Source organism: Cervus elaphus, chromosome 9 (genome assembly GCF_910594005.1).
Source record: "Cervus elaphus chromosome 9, mCerEla1.1, whole genome shotgun sequence".
NCBI classification, from domain to species: domain Eukaryota; kingdom Metazoa; phylum Chordata; class Mammalia; order Artiodactyla; family Cervidae; genus Cervus; species Cervus elaphus.
In genome coordinates this window covers 48,360,937-48,386,524 of record NC_057823.1, presented here as the reverse complement: position 1 = coordinate 48,386,524, position 25,588 = coordinate 48,360,937, and the positions used below count along the sequence as shown (strand labels likewise).

The 25,588-nt window shown below is 49.4% G+C and overlaps 1 protein-coding gene and 1 long non-coding RNA gene across 10 annotated transcripts in view; one reads left to right on the top strand and one right to left on the bottom strand.

The window, feature by feature from the left end:
* Positions 1–400: 400 nt before the first annotated feature.
* LOC122700153 lies at positions 401–1,088 on the bottom strand. 2 transcript variants are annotated; one of them, XR_006342730.1, is made up of 2 exons: positions 961–1,088; positions 401–611 (listed from the first exon to the last, which is right to left on the bottom strand). It is a non-coding gene; the product is annotated as an uncharacterized LOC122700153 (long non-coding RNA). The 2 variants fall into 2 exon arrangements; XR_006342729.1 differs by having other exon boundaries at positions 965–1,075.
* LOC122700152 (core histone macro-H2A.1) overlaps positions 824–25,588 on the top strand; it is a 79,520-nt gene continuing 54,755 nt past the window's right edge. For 2 of the 8 annotated variants that reach the window (XM_043912824.1, XM_043912821.1), the window contains exons 1-2: positions 1,138–1,317; positions 11,270–11,474. In XM_043912824.1, coding sequence (XP_043768759.1) covers positions 11,303–11,474 — 172 coding nt within the window. In that variant the 5' untranslated portion in view covers positions 1,138–1,317; positions 11,270–11,302. Of the gene's footprint in view, positions 978–1,130; positions 1,318–11,269; positions 11,475–25,588 lie in introns of those variants that run through there. The other 6 variants (XM_043912822.1, XM_043912823.1, XM_043912826.1 and 3 more) reach the window with 6 other exon arrangements.

The following is a 25,588-nucleotide window of genomic DNA, read 5'->3' as shown; positions in this document are numbered from 1 at the left end:
ACAGTGTAAAGCATCGTGGTGAAGGGAGGAGGTTACCACCGCTGCTACAGGGGCAACCTGAGGGCAGGGAGTGGTCATTAATGACTCGTAATCTTCCACCACCAACTCAGCAGCCTCAGAACAACTCTGCAGGGTCTGTATTATCTAAATTTGGTTCAGCTGGGTGCTAATGCCTCCTCCCCCCGCTTTGATGGATGGAGGCGAGAGGAGGAGGAGCCGGAGGGCTCTTATGTTAGTACTTGGGATGGGTCACTAAGGTCTTAAGGCCAAAAACCAATTTAGAAATACAAGTTGGGTTTTGCAGCGGGCCCCTCTTTCTGCTTGTCTCAATCAAAACTGAATTAATTTTAAAAATAAAGGGAAAGGGAAAATAATTTAAAAACAAACAAACAAAAATGTGTGTGATGCTAGAGAATCACTGTTTAGTAAATCTCAACTTGGGTCCAAGAGTGAACATTTGCTGAATCTAAGTAAACGGCTTCCAGGCAACAAAGCAGATCCAGACTTCCAGGGGTCACTGCGAAGAACTCCAGGGGAGCCGGATGCGCAGCAGTTGGTCGTGGAGAAGACCAGGTTTGATAAGGGCTTGGGTCCAAAGACAGCGGGAGGTTCTGAGGTGCGAGGGAGGTTTGCATTGGTTGGGGAGGGAAAAATGCTTGCTGATAACAGCAATTTGCCTCCCTCCCTGCGTCAATGAGACGGCTTCTAGAGATCGGCAGGGAAAGCCGCCCTCCCCCCACCCCATGCCACCCCACCCCCTCCCAGTAGGCGCTCAATAAGCGTTCCTCGAGACGCACAGGCTGGGACGCGCGCTGGAGAAGCGCCTCTGCCCAGGGTCCCGACCCTTTCCCAGCACTTAGCTCAGGGCGAGACCCCGGCTCGGGCGGGACCCTGCGTGCGGCGTCCGGGCCGAGTGACAGAGGACCAGAGCTGGGGCCGCCGTGCGGCTGGGGAACTAACCCACCGACGTCCAGGAGGTAGAGCACGGAGGGCCCCCGCGCGCGCGGCTACGGGCTTGGGGTCAAGGCTGGGGCGCCCAGGTGGCGCGGGAGGGGTGGCCGGACGCGCGGGGACGGGATGGGATGTGACGAGCGGCGCGCTGTGCATTGTGGGAATCCCGGGGCCGCGGCGACTGGTTCCAGTTCACTCGGCAGCGGAGCCGGGCGGAGGGGGCGAGCGCGGGGCGCGCGGGCGGGAAGCGAGGAGGCGGGCAGGCGGGCCAGCGAGGAGCGCGGAGAGAAAAGGCGCGAGCGGCCGAGAGAGCACAGGCCGGACACCTTGCTGCTGCTGCTGCCGCCGCCGCTGCCGAGCCGCCCCGTAAGTGCCGCGCGGGCCCCCTTGCCGCGCGCCGCGTCCCCGCCGCCCGGGTCCGGCTGCCGAGCTCTTCCGGCGGAGGGTGCATGGGAGCGGCCGGGCCTGGCGGGCACCTGGCGGCGCACGGCCGACTCGGGCTGCTGGGCTCAACGCGGCCCACGCCGGGGCCTCGCGCGCGCACGGCGCTCTCCCAGGCCCTGCCCGGGCCGCGCGGGATCCTCTTTGGTTTTGTTCAAAAAGCAAACCCGGAAGCCAACTTGTCTTAGAACCGCGTTCTCCTGCCCGTGCCTGGGCGCTTTTGTGGGCAGGAGACAGCCCCGGCTCCTGCCCCGGCGACCCTTCCTGCAGCGGGCGGGCTGGACTCCAGGCCGGGGGAGGCGTCGCGGCGGGAGCCGGTCGGCCTGGGCCTGGGCGCCCGGGAGCTGTTGTGCGCGGAGTTGTACTTGGTGAGGCGCCCGCCCGCTCGCGAGTTGCCGTCCCCGGGCACAATACGCGGGGCTGGAGCCCCAGGTGGCGGTGGTGTAGGCGTCTGGCTGGTGTGCTGGGAGAGTGGGATAGGGGTTTGGGGAGTTGCAAGACTGGAACCAAGGCGGGGCGGGCAGGGATTTGTCCAGGGACTGGTTGGAGAGGGGCCGCGGGAACCCCCGCTGCCCTCTCGTTTTCTGATCAGCCTTTTGTTTGCTTTGTGTTTGGGAGGTGTTTTGGTGTTTTGTTTTTTTTTTTTTCTTTTCTTTTCTTCCCCAAGGTAACTCCAGGAGGCTGTAGGCTCTTCGAGTGGAGAAGGCCAGGAGGGAAGTCTCTCGCTGGGGGGTGGGGTGGAAAGAGGAGGTGAGTGCGCAGGGTGCTGCTGGTCATGTCACCTGACAACAGGTGTGCGGGATGGCGCGTCCCACCTGCACTGCTGCAGGGACCACGGATCACTCACGAAGGATCTTGTCAGTAGATTGCTTGAAACGTTGTTTTAGACAAGATGTTAGGGAAACATACTTTCCCGAGTGTGGAAATAAGAGACACACAGCTGAGACAAGCCTTAAATTCAACAATTACAGTTACCACGAAGTCCTTGTAAGATTTTAATGATCCAATAAACAGCGTATGAGAATAGACAATTAGAGGGGCGCTCCTGCGAGCTTCTCTCTTTCTTCTACCTTTGTGGTTTGAGGTTTCATCATTAAAGAGGGGGAAAGTGCTTTGTTCCAAGATTTCCTGCTCCAAGGACTCAGGAAATTTTGAACAGTTTTAAATTTGAATGAGTGGGAGACTCTATGTGTGAATTAGATGGGATCCACCTACTCCAGGCCACCTTTAGATTACTAGTCTGCTTTCAAAGGAGTTATTAGCTCTGAAATTGACACTTCTTTGCTGCACCTGGAATTGATACCCATGTACACTGCTAACCAAAGCTGGGCAACGGGCATCTCAGTCTTGCACAAGAGGCTCCCCAGTGAGGAGAGATGTATTTTTCAACCTATTTTTCTTTCTTCCTCTTTCTAAATCGTCAAGACTTTATTTATTTATTTATTTTTTTCATCAAGACTTTAAAATCTTATTTACTTTATTTTTAGGAGGAGAGTAGGAAATCTCTCCACTTTGTTACTGTTTTGATCTCTTACCATTGTTAATACTGATTCTTAGATAAAGGTATTTAGAAGGAGGGAGGGAGTTAAATAAGTGAAAATTGTTTGAGGCAGGGCCTTTAGAATGAGGATGGGATGGCATATGTTTTATTAAACTTTGAATCGTCTAGACCATCACACACGACATTCTATACTTCATACAAGTATAAGTCACTGGCTTGGTCTGTACCCGGTGGGCCAGGGTCAGAGAGTGGTACATCTCAGTCTGCCATTTTTTCTGGTCCTCCAGATAGCAGATCTCTGGAAGACCCTCTCATCTCTTATTTCCAAGAGAGGCTTGGACTACATACATGAATTTTGGGACCTACCTCTAATATCTTCAAAGTTACTGCTACCCCAAGCCATTTAAAGGAGGTTTACTTAAATAAAAGCCCAAAACTGACAAAAGCCCAACTTGACAAAACTCAACAAGAATCTATATGTGGTATTCATCAGAATGGCAGCAGCTTCTAGTTGTCTTGGGATTGTGCCCTTGGATTTGTGTCAGCTTTTTCAGAGCCCTGTTCTTGGCACATGGGCTGGGAAAGGGCAGAGGTCAGTGGGGCCCATATCTGTCATATGGGTTTAGAAATACGTTGGGCCCCACCTCAGCTCTTATGAGTGAGTCCAAGTGGTTAGCTCTTCATTCCAGAGAATTGTATAGCTTGTTAGCTTGGATCAAGCCTGCCAGATCAGTGTCTTGCAGTCTTCAGGAAATATCTCTTGGGAATCACGTTTCTTGGGGGTCAGGCACTAGGGACAGAATCAGATCAAGAAAATGTCCAGTTTTGCCATGTCCCCCTACTTCCCAGGAGGGGAGGGGGCTGGAGCTTGAATTAGTCACCAGTGGCCAGTAATTTGGTCAGTCGTGACTTCTATGTAATGGAATGTCTGTAAAACCCCCAAAGGACAAGGTTCAGAGAGCATCCAGGTTGATGAACAAGTGGAGATTTAGAGAGAGTGGCACACTTGGAGAGGGCGTGAAAGCTCCATGCCCTTCCCTGGACCGCCCTATGAATGTATCTCTTCCATCTGACTGTTCCCAAGTTATATCCTTTTGTTAATAAACTGGTATGTAGTAAAAGAAAAAAAAAAAAAGAAATGTTGAGTTCTTACCCTTGGGAAGCTGACACGAGGAGCAGAGGGCAGGCAAGTGGCCATTGCAAGGTCAGTGCAGGAAGCCACAGTAGCTCTCATAGCAGCTCCCAGGACAGTAACCTAGCCAGGAGCAAGCCCTCATTAGGCACGGAAAGACCAAGTAAGAGTTGGCCGGGCAAAGGAGGGCAGGTGGGGACAAGTGTTTGAGACCTGCCCCACATGTGCAAAGTCTGAGAACAATGAGAATAGAGGTCATATGGGGGAACTGCCAGAGGCTCAGGATGTCTTGATTCTAGAGGGAAACTAGTGAAGCCAGAGAGTCAAACAGACCAAATCACAGAGGGGGATCCTGATCAGAAACACACTGAGGGATTTAAACTTCTTTCTAAGAGCAGTAACAAGCCTGTGAAGGCTCTGGACAGGAGGAAAATGTCTCTTATTGGGAATGCTTCATCTGTTCAACAAACATTGAATAGCTTCTAGATGGTAAGCCTGCCCAGGGTCTTGCCCTACTGAAGCTCACGTTTTCCTCTGATGGCCTTCCACTGGGGTGACTGTCCCCTCGTTGGCACAGCCTTTAACAGGGAGAGGAGGTTTGAAGGAAAATTTCCTTGCGAAGGAGGAAGACAGTGCCATACTAACTATTGAAATGTAGTGCTGGTTCCTTTAGTGTTGCTCAGGATGCATACCACAGAGTGGATTTGCAGAGGTGAACATTTTAATCCCACACTGTCTTCCTGCTAACTGTTCCTGCTTGCGGTAAATAACACTCTTCATTTTGGCTTTTGTTTTTTCCCACCACTAAAATCCTGACACATGAGAAGAGTAAAATCTGCTGGAACAAAGTGTTTGCTTTAAGGTTTATTTATTATCTCTATTTGTCCCTTTCTTCTTGTTTCCAATCCCTTGGTTCACTGAGGATGGACCGTAAGTTCTTTAATCATCCCTTTCATTTTATGGTGTAGTGTTTTATGAATGGAGAGAGACGTTTTTCCTGATTGGCCAAAGTACCAGAGAGGTCTCTGTTCTGAGCCAATCAGAGTGCATCTCTGAACTCCAGCTCTGCCAGTGATAGTTGTGTAGTATATCCACATGCCTCTGGGGACATGACAGCAGTGTCACCATTAATCATTTGGTATGATGGGAGTAAACGGAAGAGAATGCTGTAAATAGGATTAGTGTCCTGCGCTTCAGAATTAAGTGTCTCAGGCTTGCCTTCGTGATTGGAGTTGATGGGAAGGTGACAAATGCATGTGGACATGTGGGCACTTATCCAGTGACAGGGAATGGATGGGGCAGTCCTCACTCTGTAACAGTGACCTGAGCGCTGATAGCTCAGATTCTTCCATCCTTGGGGGCCAGAGATAGGGCTGTCTGACCAGCAGCCCCCCAGCAGTTCTAATCAATATTTTGCTCAAGATCAATATGCACACATTCATTGCTTAGATAATAAAAGACTTTACCATTGACCATTCCAATGGTTTCGTGAGTGCCCTGATTATTTGAGAGTTTTCTAGGTGGCAGCTTTAACAGAGGTCAGCGTCTTACAGATATGAGGAGGGTGAGTCTTTTCTTCTGGTCTGTGTTACTGTGCCTGTCTTAACGGCAAGAAGGGAGATTGCTGGAGTCATAGGATGGTCACAGAAGGCCTCTGCATGCTCATACCTCAGCCATCAGGGAAATGGTGGTGGTCCCTTCTTGGGAATCCCCAAGGTAGCCCCATAAGCTTCCTGAATTTTGTGGATCTGGGCTCCCACATGAATGGTCCCAGAGAAGCTCCCGGAGTGGTGTCTCACTTGCCACATCTGAGTCCTGTGGTCCTTGCAAATGCTGCCCTTGTCTTTGTCAAGAGAACCCCCAGCCACTGTAACTTATCAGTTGCCACCCAGCCAGCACTTGAGGGCCTCTCAGGAACCAGGCAGGGTGGTAGGTTCTAAGAGATACAGTCAGTGAGCAGAGTGGCCTGGTCCATCCCATCAAGACAGACAAGAACATAGGCAGTGGTGATACAGTGTAACAAGTGCTAGGAGTGGGATAGGTGGCTTTAGAATATTTGTGTAAGTTGGATCTAGAGTGACAGTCGGGGATGGGCTGGACACTGCTTGTAGAGAGCCCTTTATATGAGACTGAGAAAAACAACTGCACATATTTCAGTGGTGGCTGAGTGTCATTAAAAGGGATTTCTCACTGGGCTCGGGGGCCACTGCAGGAATGTCTACTGAGGAAACAGTGATTTGGCCTGGTGGAGCCCTCATTTGCTGGTAATAGGAAAGATGGGCCAGAGGTCATTGGGTTCTGTGTACAGAGCCAGAGTCTGGGCATGGGGCTGCTCCACACTAGACTAGAACTGTGGGCCACATGGCTCAACCACTGCAGAGAGGCAGAGGAGGGAGCTCCTTGATAAATCTCCATCATCAAAGAAATGTTGGATCCACTAGGCAGAATCACCCCAGACTGAGGGCAGGAGAGAATGTTCCACCCCAAGTGAGTGGCATGTCCCAAAGGGTGGAAGTGGGGATGAAGGTGGTTTGCGGCCCATGGAGGAGCCAGTTATGTGCCCTGTTGGCAAGGAGAACAGCAATGTAGTAGGATGACCCTTTGCCCTGCTTGCCTCTGTTGCCCCTTCCCTGTGTTTTCATGTCTATCTTATTCATGGGATCCTCACAGCTGGGCATCTCATTTGTCCTCTGCTTTGAGGACAGATCACGTTGTCACAGTCACATCTTGATCATTGAGGGGCTTGTTGTCAAAGACCTGCTTCTCACTGAGCCTGGTTCTCTGTAGAGCCCCCTCCGCCCCTGTGTCTGCATGAACTTTGGGTTTCTGCAAACAAGGTTCATGTCTATTGTGATTGATTTATAGTTGGAGGAGTTACAGAGATAAAGACTACAGAGATCCCTTCAGGATCAACCACAGAATCTTCATTTCCTGACCTGATAACAGTCAGGAAACAGTCATTACTGACCTGTTCAGTAATGAACAGATGCCAAGGTTGCCTGAAGACCTATCACTGTCTTCAAAGCATGTGGGACCCTCTGCAGGGCTGAGGGCTTCTGGTTTGCTGAATGGGGTGCCCTCCTGGCTGATGAATCCAGGAAGGAAGAACACAGTTTTGTCAGTTTGGCAGGGTACTGTTGCTGTTTCTCCTGTGAACAAGGCCAGTGCCCCGGTGAGAAGCTGAATGCATGGGAAGCCACATTCTGCGTGACAAAAGGACTGTCCACCTCTCAGAAAAGGCTTGACGCAGGACATGGGTCAAAGTAGGCTTTGACTGGTCACTCAGACCCTGGCTTCAGGGTCAGCTCTCAAGTTGGTTTGTCAGGTTACAGAGACTGGCTGTTTCCTCTTTTCTTTGTAGGAAATAGCTAGAGGACATTTTCCAACCTCTCTTGCAGTAGATGTGGCCACGTGACCATGTTCTACTTGGTGGGTCATGATCAGGAGTGGTGTGCTCCACTTCCAGACCTGGCCTCTCAAAGCCCCCAGGTGTTTTCCTCCATGGCCCTTTACCTCCAGTGGTAACCGCAAATTGTGCACTGAAGGGTGGGAGGAGTCTGGACCCATGAATCATCCTGCAGAGAAACAGCAGTCATGGACTTTCCCCAGGTGAGAAATAAGAAGTAGGGGCTTATTTGTTACAGCAGCTGACCAAGGATATATAGGCTTTCAGTGGTGGAGCTATGACTTGAATCTGGTTAGTCTGACTTTGGAACTCAGGTTATGAATAACAGCGCTTATCAGCTACTTCTGTCACAGCTTCTCTTCCCACCCTGCCTCCCCATGCTGGTGCTGGCTGTAACCGACCTTGTCCCCTAGACTTCTGAAGAGCAGGATGGACCTGTCACACTCATGGATTTATCTGGAGTTTGCACCACCACAAGGCGATTTTCCAAATGATGTTTTAAAAATCACCACACATTATTGGATGTCATGAAGCTGCGTGGCTCTGTTAGAATTCTTTCATAGCTGTGGCTACAGCTTAGGGATTTACTGTTAGAAGTGCAGCAAGAACATGAGGAGGGGCAAGGAACAGAACTTCCTCAGGGCAGTCTTGGGGAGGGAATGAAGACTCAGGGCTGTTTTATCAGAGAAGGAGTCTGATTCCAAACGAGACCTGAAGATGGCTCTGACGTTTAAGCACTGATGTTTAAGGTCTTTCTTGGAACCTGGGGACCTGCAGATGATTGCAGGATGACTGCAGCACCTGGCGTGGAGTAGCTCCCAGTTGAGTCGAGCTAGGGAGGCAGGCACACGTAAAGGTGCCAGGGTAGGTACTGTGGGAATACGGAGCAGTGAACAGTCCAGTCTGTGGTCGGGACCAAGAAGAGAGGTTGTGTGAGCATCAGTTCAGGTTTGGCAAGAGGACAAGGGGTGTTTCAGGCAGGAGAAGCAGCATGTGTAAAAGCATTCTGGGTACAACTTCACGGGTCAGGAAGTCAAGGGCAACTTGAGCATCTGAGCCCAGGCAGGGGTGATGGGAAGCAGTGCTGAAGAAGTAAAGGATGCTGTTTGTGGCTGGCTTGGGGAGCTGGAGAACCAGCAAAGTGGCAGAGATCCTTTGGCATCCATGGAGAGAGACTAGTGCTGTGGAGAACAGGCGAGGAGCGGGAGCTGAACCAAGGCAGGGTGGGCAAAGAGAAGGGAAGAGGCTTGTGAAGTTATGGAAGTGGGTTCAGCAGAGCCTAGCTAATGACTGGGAGCTGTGGAGGTGGGCAGAGAAGTAGGGACAGACTGGCTCCTGATTGGGAGCTTGATGCATGATGTTGCCACCACTGGGGCTGAAAAACCCACAGGAGTTCACATGGGACTTAAAAGCAGGCCCTGCCGAGGGCAGTCAGAACAGAGCCCTGGGGCTCGGCAGCCAGGTGTGCCCTGGGATAGGGACCTGGGAGTCACCAGCTTGTTGACTAAAGACTCTTGGCTTGAGTCAGAGGGGATCCCCAGGAACGTTATTTTTGAAGAATAGGCATGTCAGGTCCCTGGGTGCTAGTGGCTCCTGTCTGTGACAGGACATTGTCCAATTCCCACAAAGTCAGCCCCAAACATACCCAGGCAGGTCCACCCAGAGACAGAACTGGAGTCTGTGCACCAGGAAGAACAGGGCTGAGCTGCATAAACCATCCCTGGTCACTGGCCTCTGCTGCTGGAAGAGGGAAACCATTCAAATCTAAAAACTCGCAGTCCAAAGGTCTGGGGTTAGTCTGTGAAACATATTTGTATTAAAGCCAAAGACTGCTGGGAGCCCAGATACAACTTTTCCCTACCAACACATGCACACACAAGTACAGATACCATTTCCTGCTCAGAGTGAGCGTGGGCACCTGTTTGCCAGGAATGTTTTAAAACAGAGCTCATTACAGAAGAAATGGAGCCAACTATTTGTTTCAGAAAAACCAGACCCTCTGGGACTCTCTTTAGCAATCAATGCTCAATTAAGACTTGGTACCTCTCTTGACAGGGTGAAATACAGAGTTCTCATCACACAGGCCTTGAGCCCCCTTAATTCTGATGGGCCTGTCAGAGTACCCAGAAATTCTGCCTTCTGCTGTTTTGGCCATCTCTGTCAGACAGACCATCCAAGATGGTCTTGGGGGTCATACTGATGTTAGGTATGGACCATGTATATCTTGAATGTAGGGTCGGGTGGCAGGAACAAGGACTCCTAACTCTGTGACTTCCATGGTCACAGAGACAGGGACTATTAGAGCCGGAGGAGCCCACACACTGTGGAGCTTGACCTCGGTTTACCAGTAAATGGGAGACCTGACCGTTTGGTTCAGTGGTCTGAGCATCTGTGGGGAGTCTTGTCTGGTGCCCTGGAACAGGCTGAGGCCTCTCACAGCCCCTTCCGCAGCACCCTGCTCTGGCCTTTCACAGTTCCCAGTGGAATGGCTGCAGGGTTATTCAGTATTTCTCCTGCCCTCCAGCTCTGGGAGAACATGGCCCCCATCTGCCTCGTGCATTGCCATCTCCATCCCAAGCGTGATTCCTGAAGTGAATGCATGAATGACTCGATGCTGTTCGTAAACATCTGCGACCTTGCTGTGTGGTACTGCTCCAGGAATACAGTCAGGGGCAGCCCTTTGAGACCTAGCAGTGTGACGAGAGATAGGACAGGGGAGCGTGTGTGTGTGTGTGTGAAGCACATAGGAACCAGAGGATGGAGCACTCGGGAAGGTTGGCAGAAGGCAGAAAAGCGTGAAGGATAAAGGAGGTCCTGGCTAAAGGGCACGACTGCTGTGGAGAAGGGCATTTGGGGGTACTCCCTGTGTTTGCGTTTAGACCTCAGGAAGCTCCGGTAAAGCTCGATGGGTGTGGCAGGCCTAGATTTCTAGGGCGTTGCATGACAGGCCAAAGGTTCTGATTGCATCTTGGGAATTGTGGCAGCAGGGAAAACTTAAGAACAGTACCACGGCATATTCAGATTTGTGTGCACGGGGACTGCTCAGCCAGTGGAGAGCAGGTGGATTAGAGTGTGGCCTGTGGTGGGAAGACTTTTTCAGGGCCAAATGTGTGATCATTTGGTTGAGAGAGTGGTGACTTGGATCCAATTACAGTCAGAGTGGAGAAGAGAGGACTCCACAAGAGGTTTGGGGCATTTTGGATGGTGAGTGGGTCAGGGAAGGAAGGAAGGACTCTCCTCTCTGTTCTCTGAGGACAGGCCCGACTAGCAGTCAGGAAGTGCTCAGAGGGCCTTATATTCCAACCTGGCTTCCCACTTAACTCCTGTGAGCAGTTCTTGCCTCTCACAGATAAAGGACTGCAAGGGAGAGAGGCTGCTCTCATCAAAGAACCTAAGTGTCTGACTTAACATCTTCATTGTAGAGGCAGGTGACATAGTTTTCTTTTATCAAGTGTTCAGCAAATTTATCAGCCCTGGTCTCCAGTGTATGAAAATACAATTATTAAACAAGCATATAGATCTCAGCCAAGAAACCCCATTTTCTTTTACATCATGTGCCATAAAGGCAAGGCAGTTAAGAGCAGTCATTGTCAGAGTAACGTTTAAATGGAAGTGGCTGATAAAATTGATATCATGGTATAAAATGTGAAAAGCTAAGCCATTCTTTTTTCCAGGGCTGAAGCACATGGGTGGAATGCAGAAACTGGGCTTGCAGGACTCCGCGGCTGCAGGCGGTGGCATCTGCCGGCACAGCCCGTTTCTTCCAGGGCCCAGAGGGTGTGGGGAAAGGGGAGATGTCCCCAGTAATCCTGACCTGAGCATTCTCTTGCCTCCACAGTGTACTTGCTGATCCATCTCCAGGGCCACCGCCATGTCCAGCCGGGGCGGGAAGAAGAAGTCCACCAAAACCTCCCGGTCCGCCAAGGCGGGAGTCATCTTCCCTGTGGGCCGGATGCTGCGGTACATCAAGAAAGGCCACCCCAAGTACAGGATCGGAGTGGGGGCGCCCGTGTACATGGCTGCCGTCCTGGAGTACCTGACAGGTGAGTGTGCGTGAGTCACTCTGGACACCACAGCTTCCAAGGATTGGTAGGACCTTGTTCATTTATTTTGAAAATGTCAAACCTATGGAAAAGTTACAAGAACAGTAAGTGAACATTTTTACCTAGATTCACTATCTGTTAACATGTTGCCCCGCTTGCTTTCTCTCTCTCCATTCTGTGTGTGTGTGTGCGCGCACATGTGCATGCACATGTGTACATTTATTTTTGGCTGTTACCTATTATAATATGTCTGTTTTGAAATTTCCTCAGTTGTCCCGATAACGTGCTTTATGATTTTGTTCTATTTTCTTTCCTGATCCAGGATCCATTTTAGGATCATACATTGCATTTTTCTGTCAGGTTTCTTTAGGTTTATTTAAAAAAAAAATTCCCTAGCTTTTCAAAAAAATCTCTGCTGACATGGATGTTTTTGGAGGGCACAGGCTAGATATTTTGCAGAATGCCCTTTAGGCTTAGATTCAGGTTAAATGTTTTGGCAGGAGAATTCCATAAGCAATGTTGAGTCCTTCTCTGGTGTCATGTCAGGAGGCACTTGCTGTGGGTTTGTCCGATCACTAGTGATCTTCACTGTGGTCATTGAGTTAAGGTGGTGTCTGTGCATTTCTGTACATCCTGGATCACAGCCTTTCACCCATGGCTTTAGCATTCCTTGATGATCTTATTACTAGGATCTGTTATCACTAGGGTGGTTATAAAATAGTGGTTTTTCTATTTCTGTCCTTTTTCCTACGTTTATTAGTTGGCATTCTTCTGATAAGAAGAGCTTTCCTTCTGCCCTTCCCTTTTTTTTTTTTTTTTAAAATACCAATGTTGGTTCGTGGATTTTTAGAATTTGACATGTTTTGTACTGTCATGTCGTTACTCATTATTTTGGTCGCATTGTCTCAAATTTGACCTTCAGGCTGGTTTTTATGCCCTTCTTCCCCCTCTCTGAAGGAAATGCTTGCTTTCCAACAAAAAGAGAGATTCTCGTCTCCCCCTGACCTTCCCCTGTCCCAGTCTTGCAATCAGCTGTCCCTCCGTGGCGAGGTGGTTGGTCCTTTTCCCGGATAAAACGTTGTTGGTCTTATTGGTGACTCCATAGCAACTGTGGGAGGTCAGCTGGGCGGGGATTCATGCGCGCCCCCGCCCCCGCAACCCCGGCCGCCATTTTTAGTAATGAGGAAACCAACCTCAGGACATGAAAAGGTTTGCCACATATAACCAGGAAGTACTTGCAAAGGGACACATCCTGCTGTCCTTTTGTAATGCTTTTACCAGTTTTTTCTCCATACATCATCAGGGCAAGTGGCAGGTGGGGGCAGCTATCTCTCTAGAGAGATAGGAGAGAAAGGAGAGACTGACTCAGCCAGACAAGGCTGGGTTGCTTCCTGCTCTCCCAGCCCTCTTGGTAAGACCAAGGCTTCCCCTAACAACCATGAGGGTTCTAGAGTTTTTGTGTTCTGTTAAAAGTGTCTAGGCATAAAAAGTAATTGGGGTTCTAGTTAGAAGGCCTTTGCACATATTTGGAACTTGGACCCAGTTCAAGTGGCACGCCTGGTAGCACGACATAGACATGGTTCTTCTCACTATGCAGATGAGGAAACAGAAGCCCAGCACATCGGTGTCACACCCAGGAAAACGACATGGAATGCTGGCAGTCAGCTCGGGAGACCAGGGGAGAGGTCACTAGGTAGGACTCAGAGGAGACGTCTAAGGTCTGGCTTGGCAGTTTATGTGGTCTGTGACCCAGAGAGAGTCACTTAACCTCTCCGGATCCCGGTTTCCTTTCAGCTCATTTGGAGACAACAGTCCTTGCTTCACCAACTCCAGGCTGCTGTGAGATCCAGAGGGACTTTGTTTGAGCACAATGGGGAAAGCTGACATGATGTGTATGTAAATCCAGCCAACCTGTGTTTCCTGGTTCCCGAATGCTCTGATGCCCCTGGCACAGGCATGACACTGGGATGTTCACAAACATGTTCATTAGGTCAAGTACCACAGCAGTTTCATTTCTTCCATCCAGCTTCCTCTTGTTAGTTAGTGGGGCGTTGGTGGGGGGCTACCACTGCTCCATCATGTTTGAGGCAACTACTGACTTTGCCGCACAGAAAATCTGTATGTTTTCTTTGTCTGTGTCTGGTTGGCTCTGAAACTGAACGCAGCGCACGTGAGGGCCAGGTCAGTAGGTGTGTTCTCACAGGGGCCAGGCACCTTGACCCTGAACCACACCACCCGTGCCCATCTCTGACTGTCATGGGTGCAGTAGTGGTCCCAGAGTGGGGTGGGAACGACCAGGACAGTCCAGTGCTAGAGCTGGCCACATCATTCAAGGCAAATCCTTACTCCGGCGTTAGCCATGTTAACCCCTGTGTATTAAAAAGTAATACATATTTTGAAATTTTGCCAAGTCCTTCCAGAGCTATAGTTAGCTGAATCTGAGCCGTTTTCCCTGCCTACACACAGTGTTGAGTCATTGGAGTGACCACTGCCCAGGGCCCTGAATTGTCATCTGGTCTGTGTGATGGGGCCTTGGGGGATGTCGTGGGCCCTCGGCGCTATATTCGATCACTGCTAGTCTTGTGTCCGGTTGTCTGATGGGCAGGAGCTGAGTTCCAGGGCCGCATCAGTGAAGCGTTGCTGCACTCCCCTGTCCGGACTCTGCTGTGCCCTGCCCCCCATGACTGCTCTCAGGAGGTGATTCGCCCTGAGCCCCTCAGGCTGGGCTGTTGGGAGCCCATCTGCCTGCTCAGAACTTGGGCTTTGGTCCCTGAGAGAGAAGCAGAGGTGGGCCAGCTCTCTTTCTGCTCTGCTGTCTGCTCTTGTTTCACAGGAGACCCTTTCCCAGTCAGTTCACATGCTTCCTGAGCGCCTGCTCTGTGCCCAGCACCGTGCTAGCCTCCAGAGCACAGGAGTGGCTGGGGCAGAAATAGTCTCTGCTCCGTGGAGCTCACGGTCTAGTCTGGAAGGAAGAACCAGCCAACTCAGGTGGTTCCTGACTGTGCCAAGGGCTGTGAAGGCTGTAAACAGGCCAAGGAGCCCTGGAGGTGAACCGACCCAGGAGGGTTTTATTTGAGGAGGAGACATAATCAGCTGAGACCTGGAGAGGGAGATGGTGCCAACCAGCCCTGGGAGGGATAGGAAAAAGCTCTGCCACCTTCACAATGCACCCCCTGGGTGCTGGCCACTTCCCAGAGCTGGGAAACGCTAATGTAGCTTTGGGCTCAGACACTGTGCTCCAACGCACGGCATCTGAGCAGAGGGCCACCCATTCCACAGGCCCTCAGGAGAGCTGCATTGTGTCCAGTGCTGAGAACCAAGCCAGAGCAAGACCTCCCCCCACCCCCAGAAGCTTTGTCCAGAGGCGGGCACAAACCAGGAAAAGGCGGTGATGATGCAGGACCACACGTGTTGAGATCAGGCTTCAGAAGACTTTTCCTGGAGGATGTGTGTTAACCTGCTGACCAGGGCCGCCCGGCTCGTCTAGTTGTCTCCTGAAGGGTCCCCTGGAGGATTTGTTTCCTTCTCTGACAGGTGGCACACAATTGCAGGCACGGTGATAGGGTGCCACCCAGTGCTCTTTGGACCAGGCCTCCTGGGAGAACACCCTGGTGGAGAGTTGAGAAGGGGTCTCTGCTCGGGTGGCTGAGCTGCAGGGCCCACCTAGGACCAGGTAGCTCTGGAGCCGGGAGCTGCCATCTCCAGCCAGCCTGCAGCACCACTTGTGCCGTGCTGTCCAGTAGAATCTGGTAGGGGCAGCAGAACCAGGTGGCTAAGAGTATGGACCTTGGTGTCAGAGCTGCCATTTCCTCATTATGGCCTAGGCAGCTCACTCACATCCCCAAGCTGTAGTTTTATTATCTGTGAAATGGGGGTTATAGGAACTGTCATAGATTTACTATGAGGTGGGAATGAGAGGATGCCCTCGAAGTGCTTTTTTGTGTCTGCACAGTGTAGGTGCCCAGCTGTTAACCTGGTGACGTTAGGGTGACAGCAGAGAGGAAGTAATCCTGCTCCAGCTGCTGAGGTGACCGAGGGTGCCCACTTGCCTTGGGGATGCTGCTGGGGCTGTCCCTGCCCACTCAGGTGTGGTGTCCTTTCACCAGGCACCTGCAGAACGTCCTGGCTGTTACAAGCCTACTCCCTCTGGTTTATTTCAAGCTGCCATCTGACTCTTCTTCCTAAAGCTGGCTTAGACAGTAAACAATCTGCCTGCCAGTACAGGAGACTCAAGTTCGATCCCTGGGTCAGAAAGATCCCCCAGAGAAGGGAATGGCAACCTACTCCAGTATCCCATGGACAGAGGAGCCTGATGGGCTACAGTCCATGGGGTGGCAAAGAGTTGGACATAACTGAGCAGCTAACACACACACCTAAAGCTGGACTCACCCTCAACACCAAGGTGCCCTGTTACCAAACTCTTACTCTGTTTGGTGTCAAAAGCTACTTCTGTCTTGAGCTCTTGGCACACTCATGAAAACCTTGAGGGGTTTTCTGGTTAACTGGGAGCTGAGCATGCCCAGCTCTGGGCCTGGGTTAGGTCAGAGCTGAGGCCAGACCAGCACAAGAGCATCAGGACAGACAGCAGCCCTGCAGACCAAGGGCTGTCAGAGTCCAGATAGATGATCCCCTGTGAAGGGCATGTCTTCAGGGCTGAGGGACCACGCAGTACTCCTCCTTATGGTCTGCTCCAGGCTGGGGTGGTTGTGGGAGGAGGATGGGGCCTGCGTCTTCTCTGAAACTTGAAGCTGGCGTCTGTTTCTCCTCTTGGGTGCAGAGCGCAATCATCTGCCAAAGTTAAAAGGAAGAGGCAACATCTGGAACAGGCTTGAGTCTGGCGACCAGACAGCTCCTTCCCCACCTCTCTGTGTGCCTGGCTCTGCAGCCCTGCTGACTCTTCCCAGAGCTCCTCCTGAGGAATGTTATGCTGTCTGCTGGACTTCCCGGTGCCCCTGCACAATCCATTCTCCACCCCATGGCCCTTGACCTTCCAGCCAAGTGGTGATAGTAGCCCCACCTCTCAGGTCACTATGAAGATTGGTATTGCATCTTATGAATTTAGCCAGCATTCTTAGTAAACACTCAATAAGTTATAGATAAAAAGAAGTATTATCATGGGGAAACTGAGGTAGTTTCTTTGAGGCATTGTCTTTGCTTCTGTATTACTGTGGTACTTTTTTTCTTAAGTGGTATTTAGAAGAACTTGAACTCAGTTCAGCTCAGAAGGCCTCTTTGGAGTCTCTTCCCTGTGCCTAGCACAGCCCTGCTCAGTGCTGGGAGGTTTAGGAGATGTGAAGTAGGAATATGTGACATGGTTTTTGCCCTAGGAAAAGTTGATGGCTGGGAACACACAAGTCCATAGACCAGTAAGGGAATGGGGCAGGTCTAAGGGACAAGTTAAAAGCCCTGGAGTCCTACGGTGGGGGTGGTAGGGGGAATGAAAAGTATGTGGAAGAGCAGAAAGCAAGCATGCTATGACTAGATGGATGCAAAGCACCCTGGGTCAACATTGCTCAAACTGTGTCCAGCAGAACCCAGGTATTTGGTGAAATGTAAGAGGTAGTCCACCAAAACATAGGGCTCTGTGGGTGAAACTGGGAGATGGCTGTATTCACATTCCCTGTTTTGAGATGGATATATGAATACCTTTCATTGAGTTCCTCAGTAAAGCAACAGGTTTTAGTTTGGGAACCACTGGAAAACAGTTTTCTATACTGCAGGACTTTTCAGAGCCTTTAACATTCGGGGGTCCTCGTGAATCCCCAAGGGGAGAAACTTAGATATATAGTGGTTCCCAAACTTTTCTCAGAGAGCCTTTCAAGGAACAGCTATACTATAAACACCTTGCATGATGCAGTGTGGGGACACTTCTGGTTTAGGACGTGAAAATGGCACCACGAGGAATTCCAGCCAAAGAAGCAAAGCTTAAGGCCACCATGGAGGATGCACTGTGGTCTGGCTTGTGGCATTGAGGTGCAGAGCTTGTCTAATAGATAAGAGATCTAGGTCTGCCGCCTCCATACAGGGCTCAACACAAGTGCTTCAGCATTTGTGCCATGAGGCTGTGGCCTGGGGAAGCTGTGCATTAATTCTGCTAAGCTGAGCCACTCACTTGCTGACTTGGGGAGGGCCTACCACTGTTCAGAGCTGTGCTAGTCACTGAGGTGCCAGATGAGACCCTGCCCACTGGGCTTACCCTGGAGGGACGTGCCTTTGGAGTCACTCGCCCAGCTCCTGAGAGGACAGGCCTGGTTCCTGATCACCAAATCCAAAAGGATGTGTGATGACATATTTTTTGGGTGGGGGAGTCTAGAAACTGCTACATAGCCTGATCACACAGCTACCAACCTGCCTCCTAGGATGTAAACCTGTTTGCAAAATCAAATCTATTCTCAGTTGATTTCTCGACAGTAAGGAGGATGGGAATTCCCATCTCAAGACTGAATGTCGACAGTTTGTAATAAGTATAGACCCTCTCAAGGTGATCACCATGAGAGATCTGCTGATTTGGATACCCTGCTCTGATCTGTTTAAAAACCTACAGTTATAGTATTATATTTCCACCTCTTATTGGGTAAGGCCATGCCTACAATTTTTTTTTTTTCCTGTCATCTTTGGCTCTGTTCTACAAAATAATGAAGACATCCAGGTTTGCATATTCCTAACCTACCAGTCCTTTTGTATTTCCCCATTTCCTGCCCCTCCCCACACCCTGTGTTTCAGACCTCAGTCTTCTCTCTGCTGTCTCCTGTTAGTGACCAGGAAGGACCTCCGCACACTTCTAGCAGGCACCTGGCGTCTCTCACAGCAGGTGCTCCATTCTGAAGCTGGCTGTAGGTACTAGGCTAGCCACAGTGAAGTTTTCAGGGTCAGATCCTGACCTGGGGAACAAGCAGGGTTCACCCAGGGGACCTTATGGCCACTCTGCAGACTGGATATGCCCTAGCCCTTGTGCCTGACTGCATCCTGTAGTAAAACCCCAGGGAAAAGGGATGGTTGTTAAAGATACACCGCTCCCTGGTGTTAGCTAGTAAAATGATCATCCTCATCCCAAGTTTTCAGTTTGTGTGCTTTCTGATCTATAACTCAGGTCAGCTGTTGGATATCCCTTTGGTGTTATTCATTATCTGCACTCCATCCCTGCCCCCCTCTCCTAGGTATGACAGGGAGAGGCCTCCTCTGTCAGCAGTGTGTCCTGTTACACAGATAGTCATTTCGACAAACATCCATCACACTTGGCATTTCTGGCCTGGGAAAGAAAGGATCCGACAAGCCTGGAAGATTAGGGTAGGCAGAGCCTGCAGTTGGCTCTGTCACTTACCTGGCCTCTTTTACCACTTTCCTATCCGGAACAGCCAAGTGTGTCCTGTACTCACCAGCTAAAAATAGGGCAGGGAGAACAGGACAGGCTGGCTCTGTGATGCTCGAGGCCCTCTGAATGGCTGTGTCTCTCGCTTGTTTGCGTGGCCACCCTACCTTAGACTTACACTTCTGGCCCAGACCCAGCTAACTCTTCTTGCTAGAGACTTCATGTTTTTCTGAGGCTCCCAGAACCCCACAGGGCTCACTGTTCTGCAAAGCCTGTCAGCAGATGAAAGTGGGGTCTTGGGGGGACTGGATTTGAATAAGCCAGAGGGCTGCAACTAGAAAAAAATCAGAAACACAGAAGTTGAAACCCCAGTGTGCTGGGTACCCGGTGTGTGCAGCCTATATTTAAATGTATGTTCCCTTTTCCAGTTATGTGAATAATTTATGTTCAAAAATTTAAGAAGCTAAAACTCATAATCTCACTGCCCAGAGATAGCAGCTGGCACTGAATGCCTTTTGTGTGTATGTGTACATGCATGAAAGAGAGTTAGATTTTAGTCTGTTTTTATTAATGTCTGCTCTTGATGATCACTGTACATGATCATATGAAGCAAATCATGCAGTCATTAAGGTGGGAGCTACGTTGGCAGTCCTCCTTAGTCTCCCGGGGAAATAGATGATTCCATGGTGGATGAACCTTCAAGAAGTGCTTGGAAAAGCAGCAGTTTAGCATTTGCCATTTCCCTGGTGACTTGTTGTCAGATGACCAGGCTGTTAGCAGACCCAGGTGAGTCAGACCTCAGGGCTGAGGCCAGATGTGGAAAGCAGTGAGGAGTGGGGTGCCCCAGTGCTTTGCTTCTCCATCCATGGTGTGGAGGTGGCAGCACAGCTTGAGGACACGCTTCTCCCAGGGCCTCTTGAATCTGGTGCAGAGGTCAAAAACTGAATTTTTATCTGGTCCTTCACCCAGTCCTCCTAAGGAGGCCATGAGGTAGTCCAGGAGAGTGTAAGTGTGATCTGGGCCCCATGTCCCCTGATCTCCCACCCTGTGGGTTAGACCAGAGAAAGGAAAGGTCTCATTGCTTTCTTTTGCAAATATTTTCTCCTGCTCTGTGACTTATCTTATTCTCTCAACACTGTCTTTCACAGAGCAGAAGGTTGTTTTTTTTTTTTTAATTTAAAAATAAAAACTTTCAGTTCTTTCTTTCATGCATTGTGCCTTTGGTGTTGTATCTAAAAAGTCATCACTGAACCCGAGATTATCTAGATTTTTCTCCTATGTTATCTTCTAGGAGTTTTATAGTTTTGCATTTTACGTTTAGGTCTCTGACCCCTTTTGTATTAATTTTTGCAGAGGGTGTTAGGTCTGTGTCTGGATTCAGTTTTTTTGCACATGGATGTGCAATTGTTCCACCACCATTTGTTGGAAACCTCTGCTTTCTTGAAAATAAGCTGTGTGGCCTAGTAAACCTCAGTGATCAAGGAATCTCGCTGTTACCCCATGATTTCTCTTTGAAGGGTGGTATGCAGCTTTTCATTTCTGCATGTACTTAGATGAGTTCTCATGAGGGGTTCTGTTTTTGCCCCGGCTAGTGGAAAGGCTCAAAGCACTACAAAACTGATGCTCGATGTGAGCAAGGAAAAGTGTGTGACCCAAAATGTGCAGGCCTCTTTTACTTCAGGCCTTCTGTCTGGGTTCACTTTACATAATCCTTTAGAACTTCATTGACAGAGGTCTTCTGGTGGTAAAGTTTCTCTGATTTTGAACATGTCTTTATATCTTATCCATAAAGTTTTTAGCTGTTATTTCTTCAGTGTCTCTAGTCTCTCCTTATGGAATGCAAATTAACGATTTGTTAGTGTTTTTTCTAAGCTCCATATCTGTTTGTCTCATTCATATTTTTCATTTGTCTTTTCAGATTACTTTCTGGATAATTACTTCAAGTCTGTCTTGTAAAACTGTCTCCCACTTTACTAATTCTCTCTTCAGCTGTGTCTTATCTGCTATTTAATTCAGTCACTGAATTTTTAATTTGTTTTGTTATTTTTTAGTTTAGAAGTTCTGTTTGGTTCCTTTGTGAATATATTTGGTCATTCCTCATGATATCTTGTTTTCTCGTCATTTTCAAATTTTTCTTTATATTTTACACATGGTTCTTATGTATTTATCTGAATAATTCTTTTTTCCCAAGCTTTATTAAGGAATAATTGACAAATATAATTGTATATATTTAAAACGTACAAAGTGATGACTTAATATGAGTGAAATGATTAGCCATTTTATCTGAATAATTTTAGTATCAGAAATTTTTATGAGCCTGTTTTTGCTGGATTTTGAGTTACTGTTCAGAGTGTCTACCTCTCTCCAAGGCTGCAAAGGAATTCCCTCATGCTCTTGCTTAGTACTTTTTATGGTTTAATTTTTTACATTTTTACTTTGACCCATTTTGAATTTGTCCTGATATAGTGTGGGAGAGGAGTCAACTTAATTTTATTTCATATGGTTACCCATTTATCTCAACACAATTGAGTATTCCAGCTTTTCCCCGATGATCTAAGAGGCTGCTTTTATCATACATGAAATTTCTATATATACATAGGGCTATTTCTGGACTTTCTTTTCTGTTTCAATGGTATGTTTATCTTGTTATGTATTTTATAAGATGTTTCTCATATCTGGCAGGTTTTTCACTGTTTTTATTTTTATAGAAAGTAAATATTTTCTTTGGGCTTCCCTGGTAACTCAGTTGGTAAAGAATCCACCTGCAATGCAGGAGACCCGGTTCTATTCCTGGGTAGGGAAGATCCCTGGAGAAGGAATAGGCTACCCACTCCAGTATTCTTGGGCTTCCCTGGTGCCTCAGATGGTAAAGAACCCACCTGCAATGCAGGAGACCTGGGTTTGATCCCTGGGTTGGGAAGATCCCCTAGGGAAGGGAACGGCTACCCACTCCAGAATTCTGGCCTAGAGAATTCCATGGACAGAGGAGGCTGGCGGGCTACGGTCCATGGGGTCACAGAGAGTCAGACATGACTGAGCAACTAAGCACGCAGCACATTATTTTCTTTAATAAGTAATATATACCAGTGGTAAAAATCGTGTTCCCAAAAGACATACAGTGAGACATGCATTTCTTCCGCTACTCTTTTGCAAACCCAGTTCTCCTCCCAGGGGACAATCAGTGTTACCAGTTTCTTATATATGCTATTTATGTTTCTAAATATATTCCTCCCCCTTTTCATTTTAAAATAAATCTAGAAAATGTAATGCCAAAAAATAATAGGTGCATGTGAGATGCAGAGACTGACGTGTATATGTGTATCTGAGCCAAAATCTGAGGGTGTTTCATCTGCCTCTAACCTGCCCCAGCATCCCTGTTCCATCCCAACCTCGCGTCCTGACTTGAGACTGTGAAGGGCGGCCTGCCTGGACCCTGGGCCATCCAGGGGCTGCTGTCCCCTGGGATGACAGCTTTGTAGCTCACACTGCAGGCCATGGATCCTAAGTGTTTGTTCTAATCCATGAAACCAGGCCAGTGCCTCGGAGAGTGTCCCTGCACTTCCATCCTGCATCACCGTCTGAATGCTGCAGTACTTGTTCAGTGGTTTAGTAATTCATCTGTAATGACCTATTTGTGAAAGAGTTACCAAGCTCTGACCAGGTACAAGATTCTAAGCTGGGTGCTGGGGAGGGGTCCGAAGAATCACTGTTGATTTCAACAGATGTGTATTGACTGTATGACGGGCCAGACATTGCAGGGACATATTAGTGACCCCAGGGCTGCAACTGTGCCTTTCTCACCCCTCTCTCATCATTGTGTGCTCTGCTGCTCAGCACTTGGATTGTTGTTGAAGGGGAAGAAGACCAGTTAGGGGAAGGATGCATTTCTGGAGGGGAGGGGATGGTACTAATGGCAGATGCTACCAGGAAATTGGTAAGAATGAGAGCTGAACTAGACCCCTGGAGTTTTTAATGGTGGGTAATTAGGATTAACCTCAGGGCATCATGGCCCAGCCCAGCCTGAGGATAGGCCAGTGGCAGAGCAGCCGTTGGTGGCAAACAGGAAGGCACTGGGGGTATTTCAAGTGTTGATCTCTCACTCCTGCCAGAAAAGGATGTCTCAGCTGTACCTTGCATCGCAGAGGGAGCCAGGAGCTCTGGTTAAAGTAGCAGTATCCCAGGAGGGGTGCTCAAGGTATACATACCCCCGGGTCCCCCTGTGGATGAACATCAAGAATGGCTTTAAAGGAACTACTAACTTACTGAGAGGAGGAAGTGGGTAAGAATTCCACAAATATCTCTTCTCTCAGTATCTTCCCATTAAAATTATCAGCAACTAATAAAACGTATTTATAGCCCTCTTACTTTCTTTCCCTGTCTCAAGGCTTCTGTGTCTAGTCAATCCAGAATAAAATACCAGAGAGCAAAAAACCACTCCTCAGAGCTATAAATAAGTTCTAGCAAGAAGACAGATGCAAAGGGGTACTAACCACAGGCAGCCTCCCTCCACCTCCTGGCCTGTCTCTCCCCACCACCCCTCCAGTTCTGGTTTCCAGGATGATGACACACATTCTCCTCGGGTTTGCCAGGCTCAGCCAGCCTACAGCTCTGACCAGCCTCCACCTTGCCTCCTTCCCTCTCTCTCCCTTCATCTTCCACCCTACCTTCTTCCTTTTCAGACAAGTGCCCTCCATCTAGTGGCCAGAAAGCGTTATGTTGCCTGGCACTTGGAGAGGCCTGTGGGGTCTGCCGGGGGACCTGGTAGCGATGGCCTTGGTAGAAGACATTTATGTATGTCCTCCTCAGAGAAGGAGGCTCCACCTCTGCCAGAGCCCACATTTCTTGCCTGCAGAACTGTGAGAACCACGTGGAAATCCAGGGTCTCTGCAAAAGGTTAGCTTTCGGTTTCCCTTGCCGCCAGTGTCCTGACTGATGCTCCCTATGGTAATTGGTAACTGAGGTCGTCTTTGGTTAACAGCTCTCTGTTGGCTCTGTAAATCCGGATGTTGACCGCCAAGTCAGTGTCTGCTGTTCACTCAGAAAATGCCAGTCCTTAGCTCCAGTAGCATTGTTTTCTTTGCCCTTCCACCTCTGCCCCAGGCCCTGGCAGTCTCCCTCCCAGATTAAAATTGTGGCTTGTCAAAATATGAGTTTGGGGGCACAGAGGGCAGTGCTTTGAGTGCAGGCAAAGGCAGGGCCGTGTAGGTAATAAAACACCTGCCGTACGTGGAGCGTTTCCTGTGTGTCAGGCGTTGGCTAAGTGCTTTACATCGAGTAACTCACTGAATCCTCAAACCACCTATTTTGCTTAAGAGGAAATTGAGGCTCCGGGAGTTTGAAGTACTTCTCGAAGGTCACTGAGCACAGTAACTCATCTCTAGCAGAGCATTTCTGTATGCTCTCAATGGAGCTGAAATCTTATCTGTTAAAAGGAGAGCGCTGGATGCGGGACCACTTGGTCCACTTTGCCTCTCCTCTGGCTTCAGCGGACGTCTCCAGAAGATGGGATATGCCCAGTCCTCTACGCTGGCTCCTGTCCTCATAGCCCAGCTGGGGAGGCAGGCATGGATCCCCAAGAAGGGCAGGCCCTTTGCAATCTCACGAGTGCCAGAGGGCACGTGGTGTGGATGTGCCGAGCGGGAGACAACCCTGTGGCCTGGCCTCGGCAGAGAGGACAGGGGTCCCACATGATGAACCTGGAAGGACAGGAGGAAAGCTGAGGGCTTGTGGGAAAGAAGTGCATGAGCACAAGAGAGGTGATGGTCGTTGGAGTGACGAGTGCTGGGCTCTAGGGAAGGGGCAGTCTGATCAGTGTGGGAGGGGCTGCCTATAGTAGCAACAGGACACAGAGGTCCTCGGGGAGAAGCTTGCAGATGGCCAGAGGTGGTCTGATGGCTGCAGTGAGGAGAGCAAAGGGCAGTGCCCAGTCAGTGTGGGGTGGCTATAGTGCTTAGTATAGTGCTTATACTCTCATAGTACTTCTGAGAGCCAGAAGGTTTATTCCTCATGTCCCTTCATTGTCCTCTTAGTGAACGAGAGGTGGAATCCTAGGTGACAGAGCTTAGACAAGTCCTTAGACCAGTGGCCCTCGGCATTGGGAATCCATTTGGACAGATAGAGCTGGGGTAGGTCTATAAAAGGTGACCCCAGGCCCCTTCTAGGGGGCCTCCCCTACAATGACATCATTATATGGCTCTAAAAAGTCAGTTATGAAAGAACCTAAAAAGTCTTCATGTGCTCAGATTTTTTTTTTTTTTTTTTTTAATCCCAGAAGCATGATTAAGCAGGCTGGGACAGATGTCAAGACAGGCACGCAGTTACCAAGGCCAGTGGGGTGGCATCTAGCATAGTCGCTTCTTCTCATTTATGCTGTTTTCAGTTTACTTTTTACATTTTGAAAAAATAAATTGCGCACAAGATAAGCTCAGTCAGCGCCCAAGCGGGTAGAGCAAAATGTCTCCCTCAGACCTGGTCGCCAACTCCATCCCAGGCAGCAAAGCTGTGCCATAGCTCCTAAATAGCGTGTGTAAGCCCGGGCGACAGGCATCGCCAGTGACGGGCATGCGCCTCCCCACAGGATGGCAGCCCACTGAAGCCCTAGTCTGCTCCTTGTTTCCACTTCAGAAGTCTGTCTCAGAAATGGCACCATGTCAGAGTTCTGTAAATGAGTTTCCTCTTTACATTACACTCCTCAAATCTTTTCATTTCAGCAGGCATCTCTGATTGTTCACCCCTTTCTGAGATAAATTAGGAACAAATGGCTATGATTTTCCATATCAAAACAAACATATATATTAACCATCTC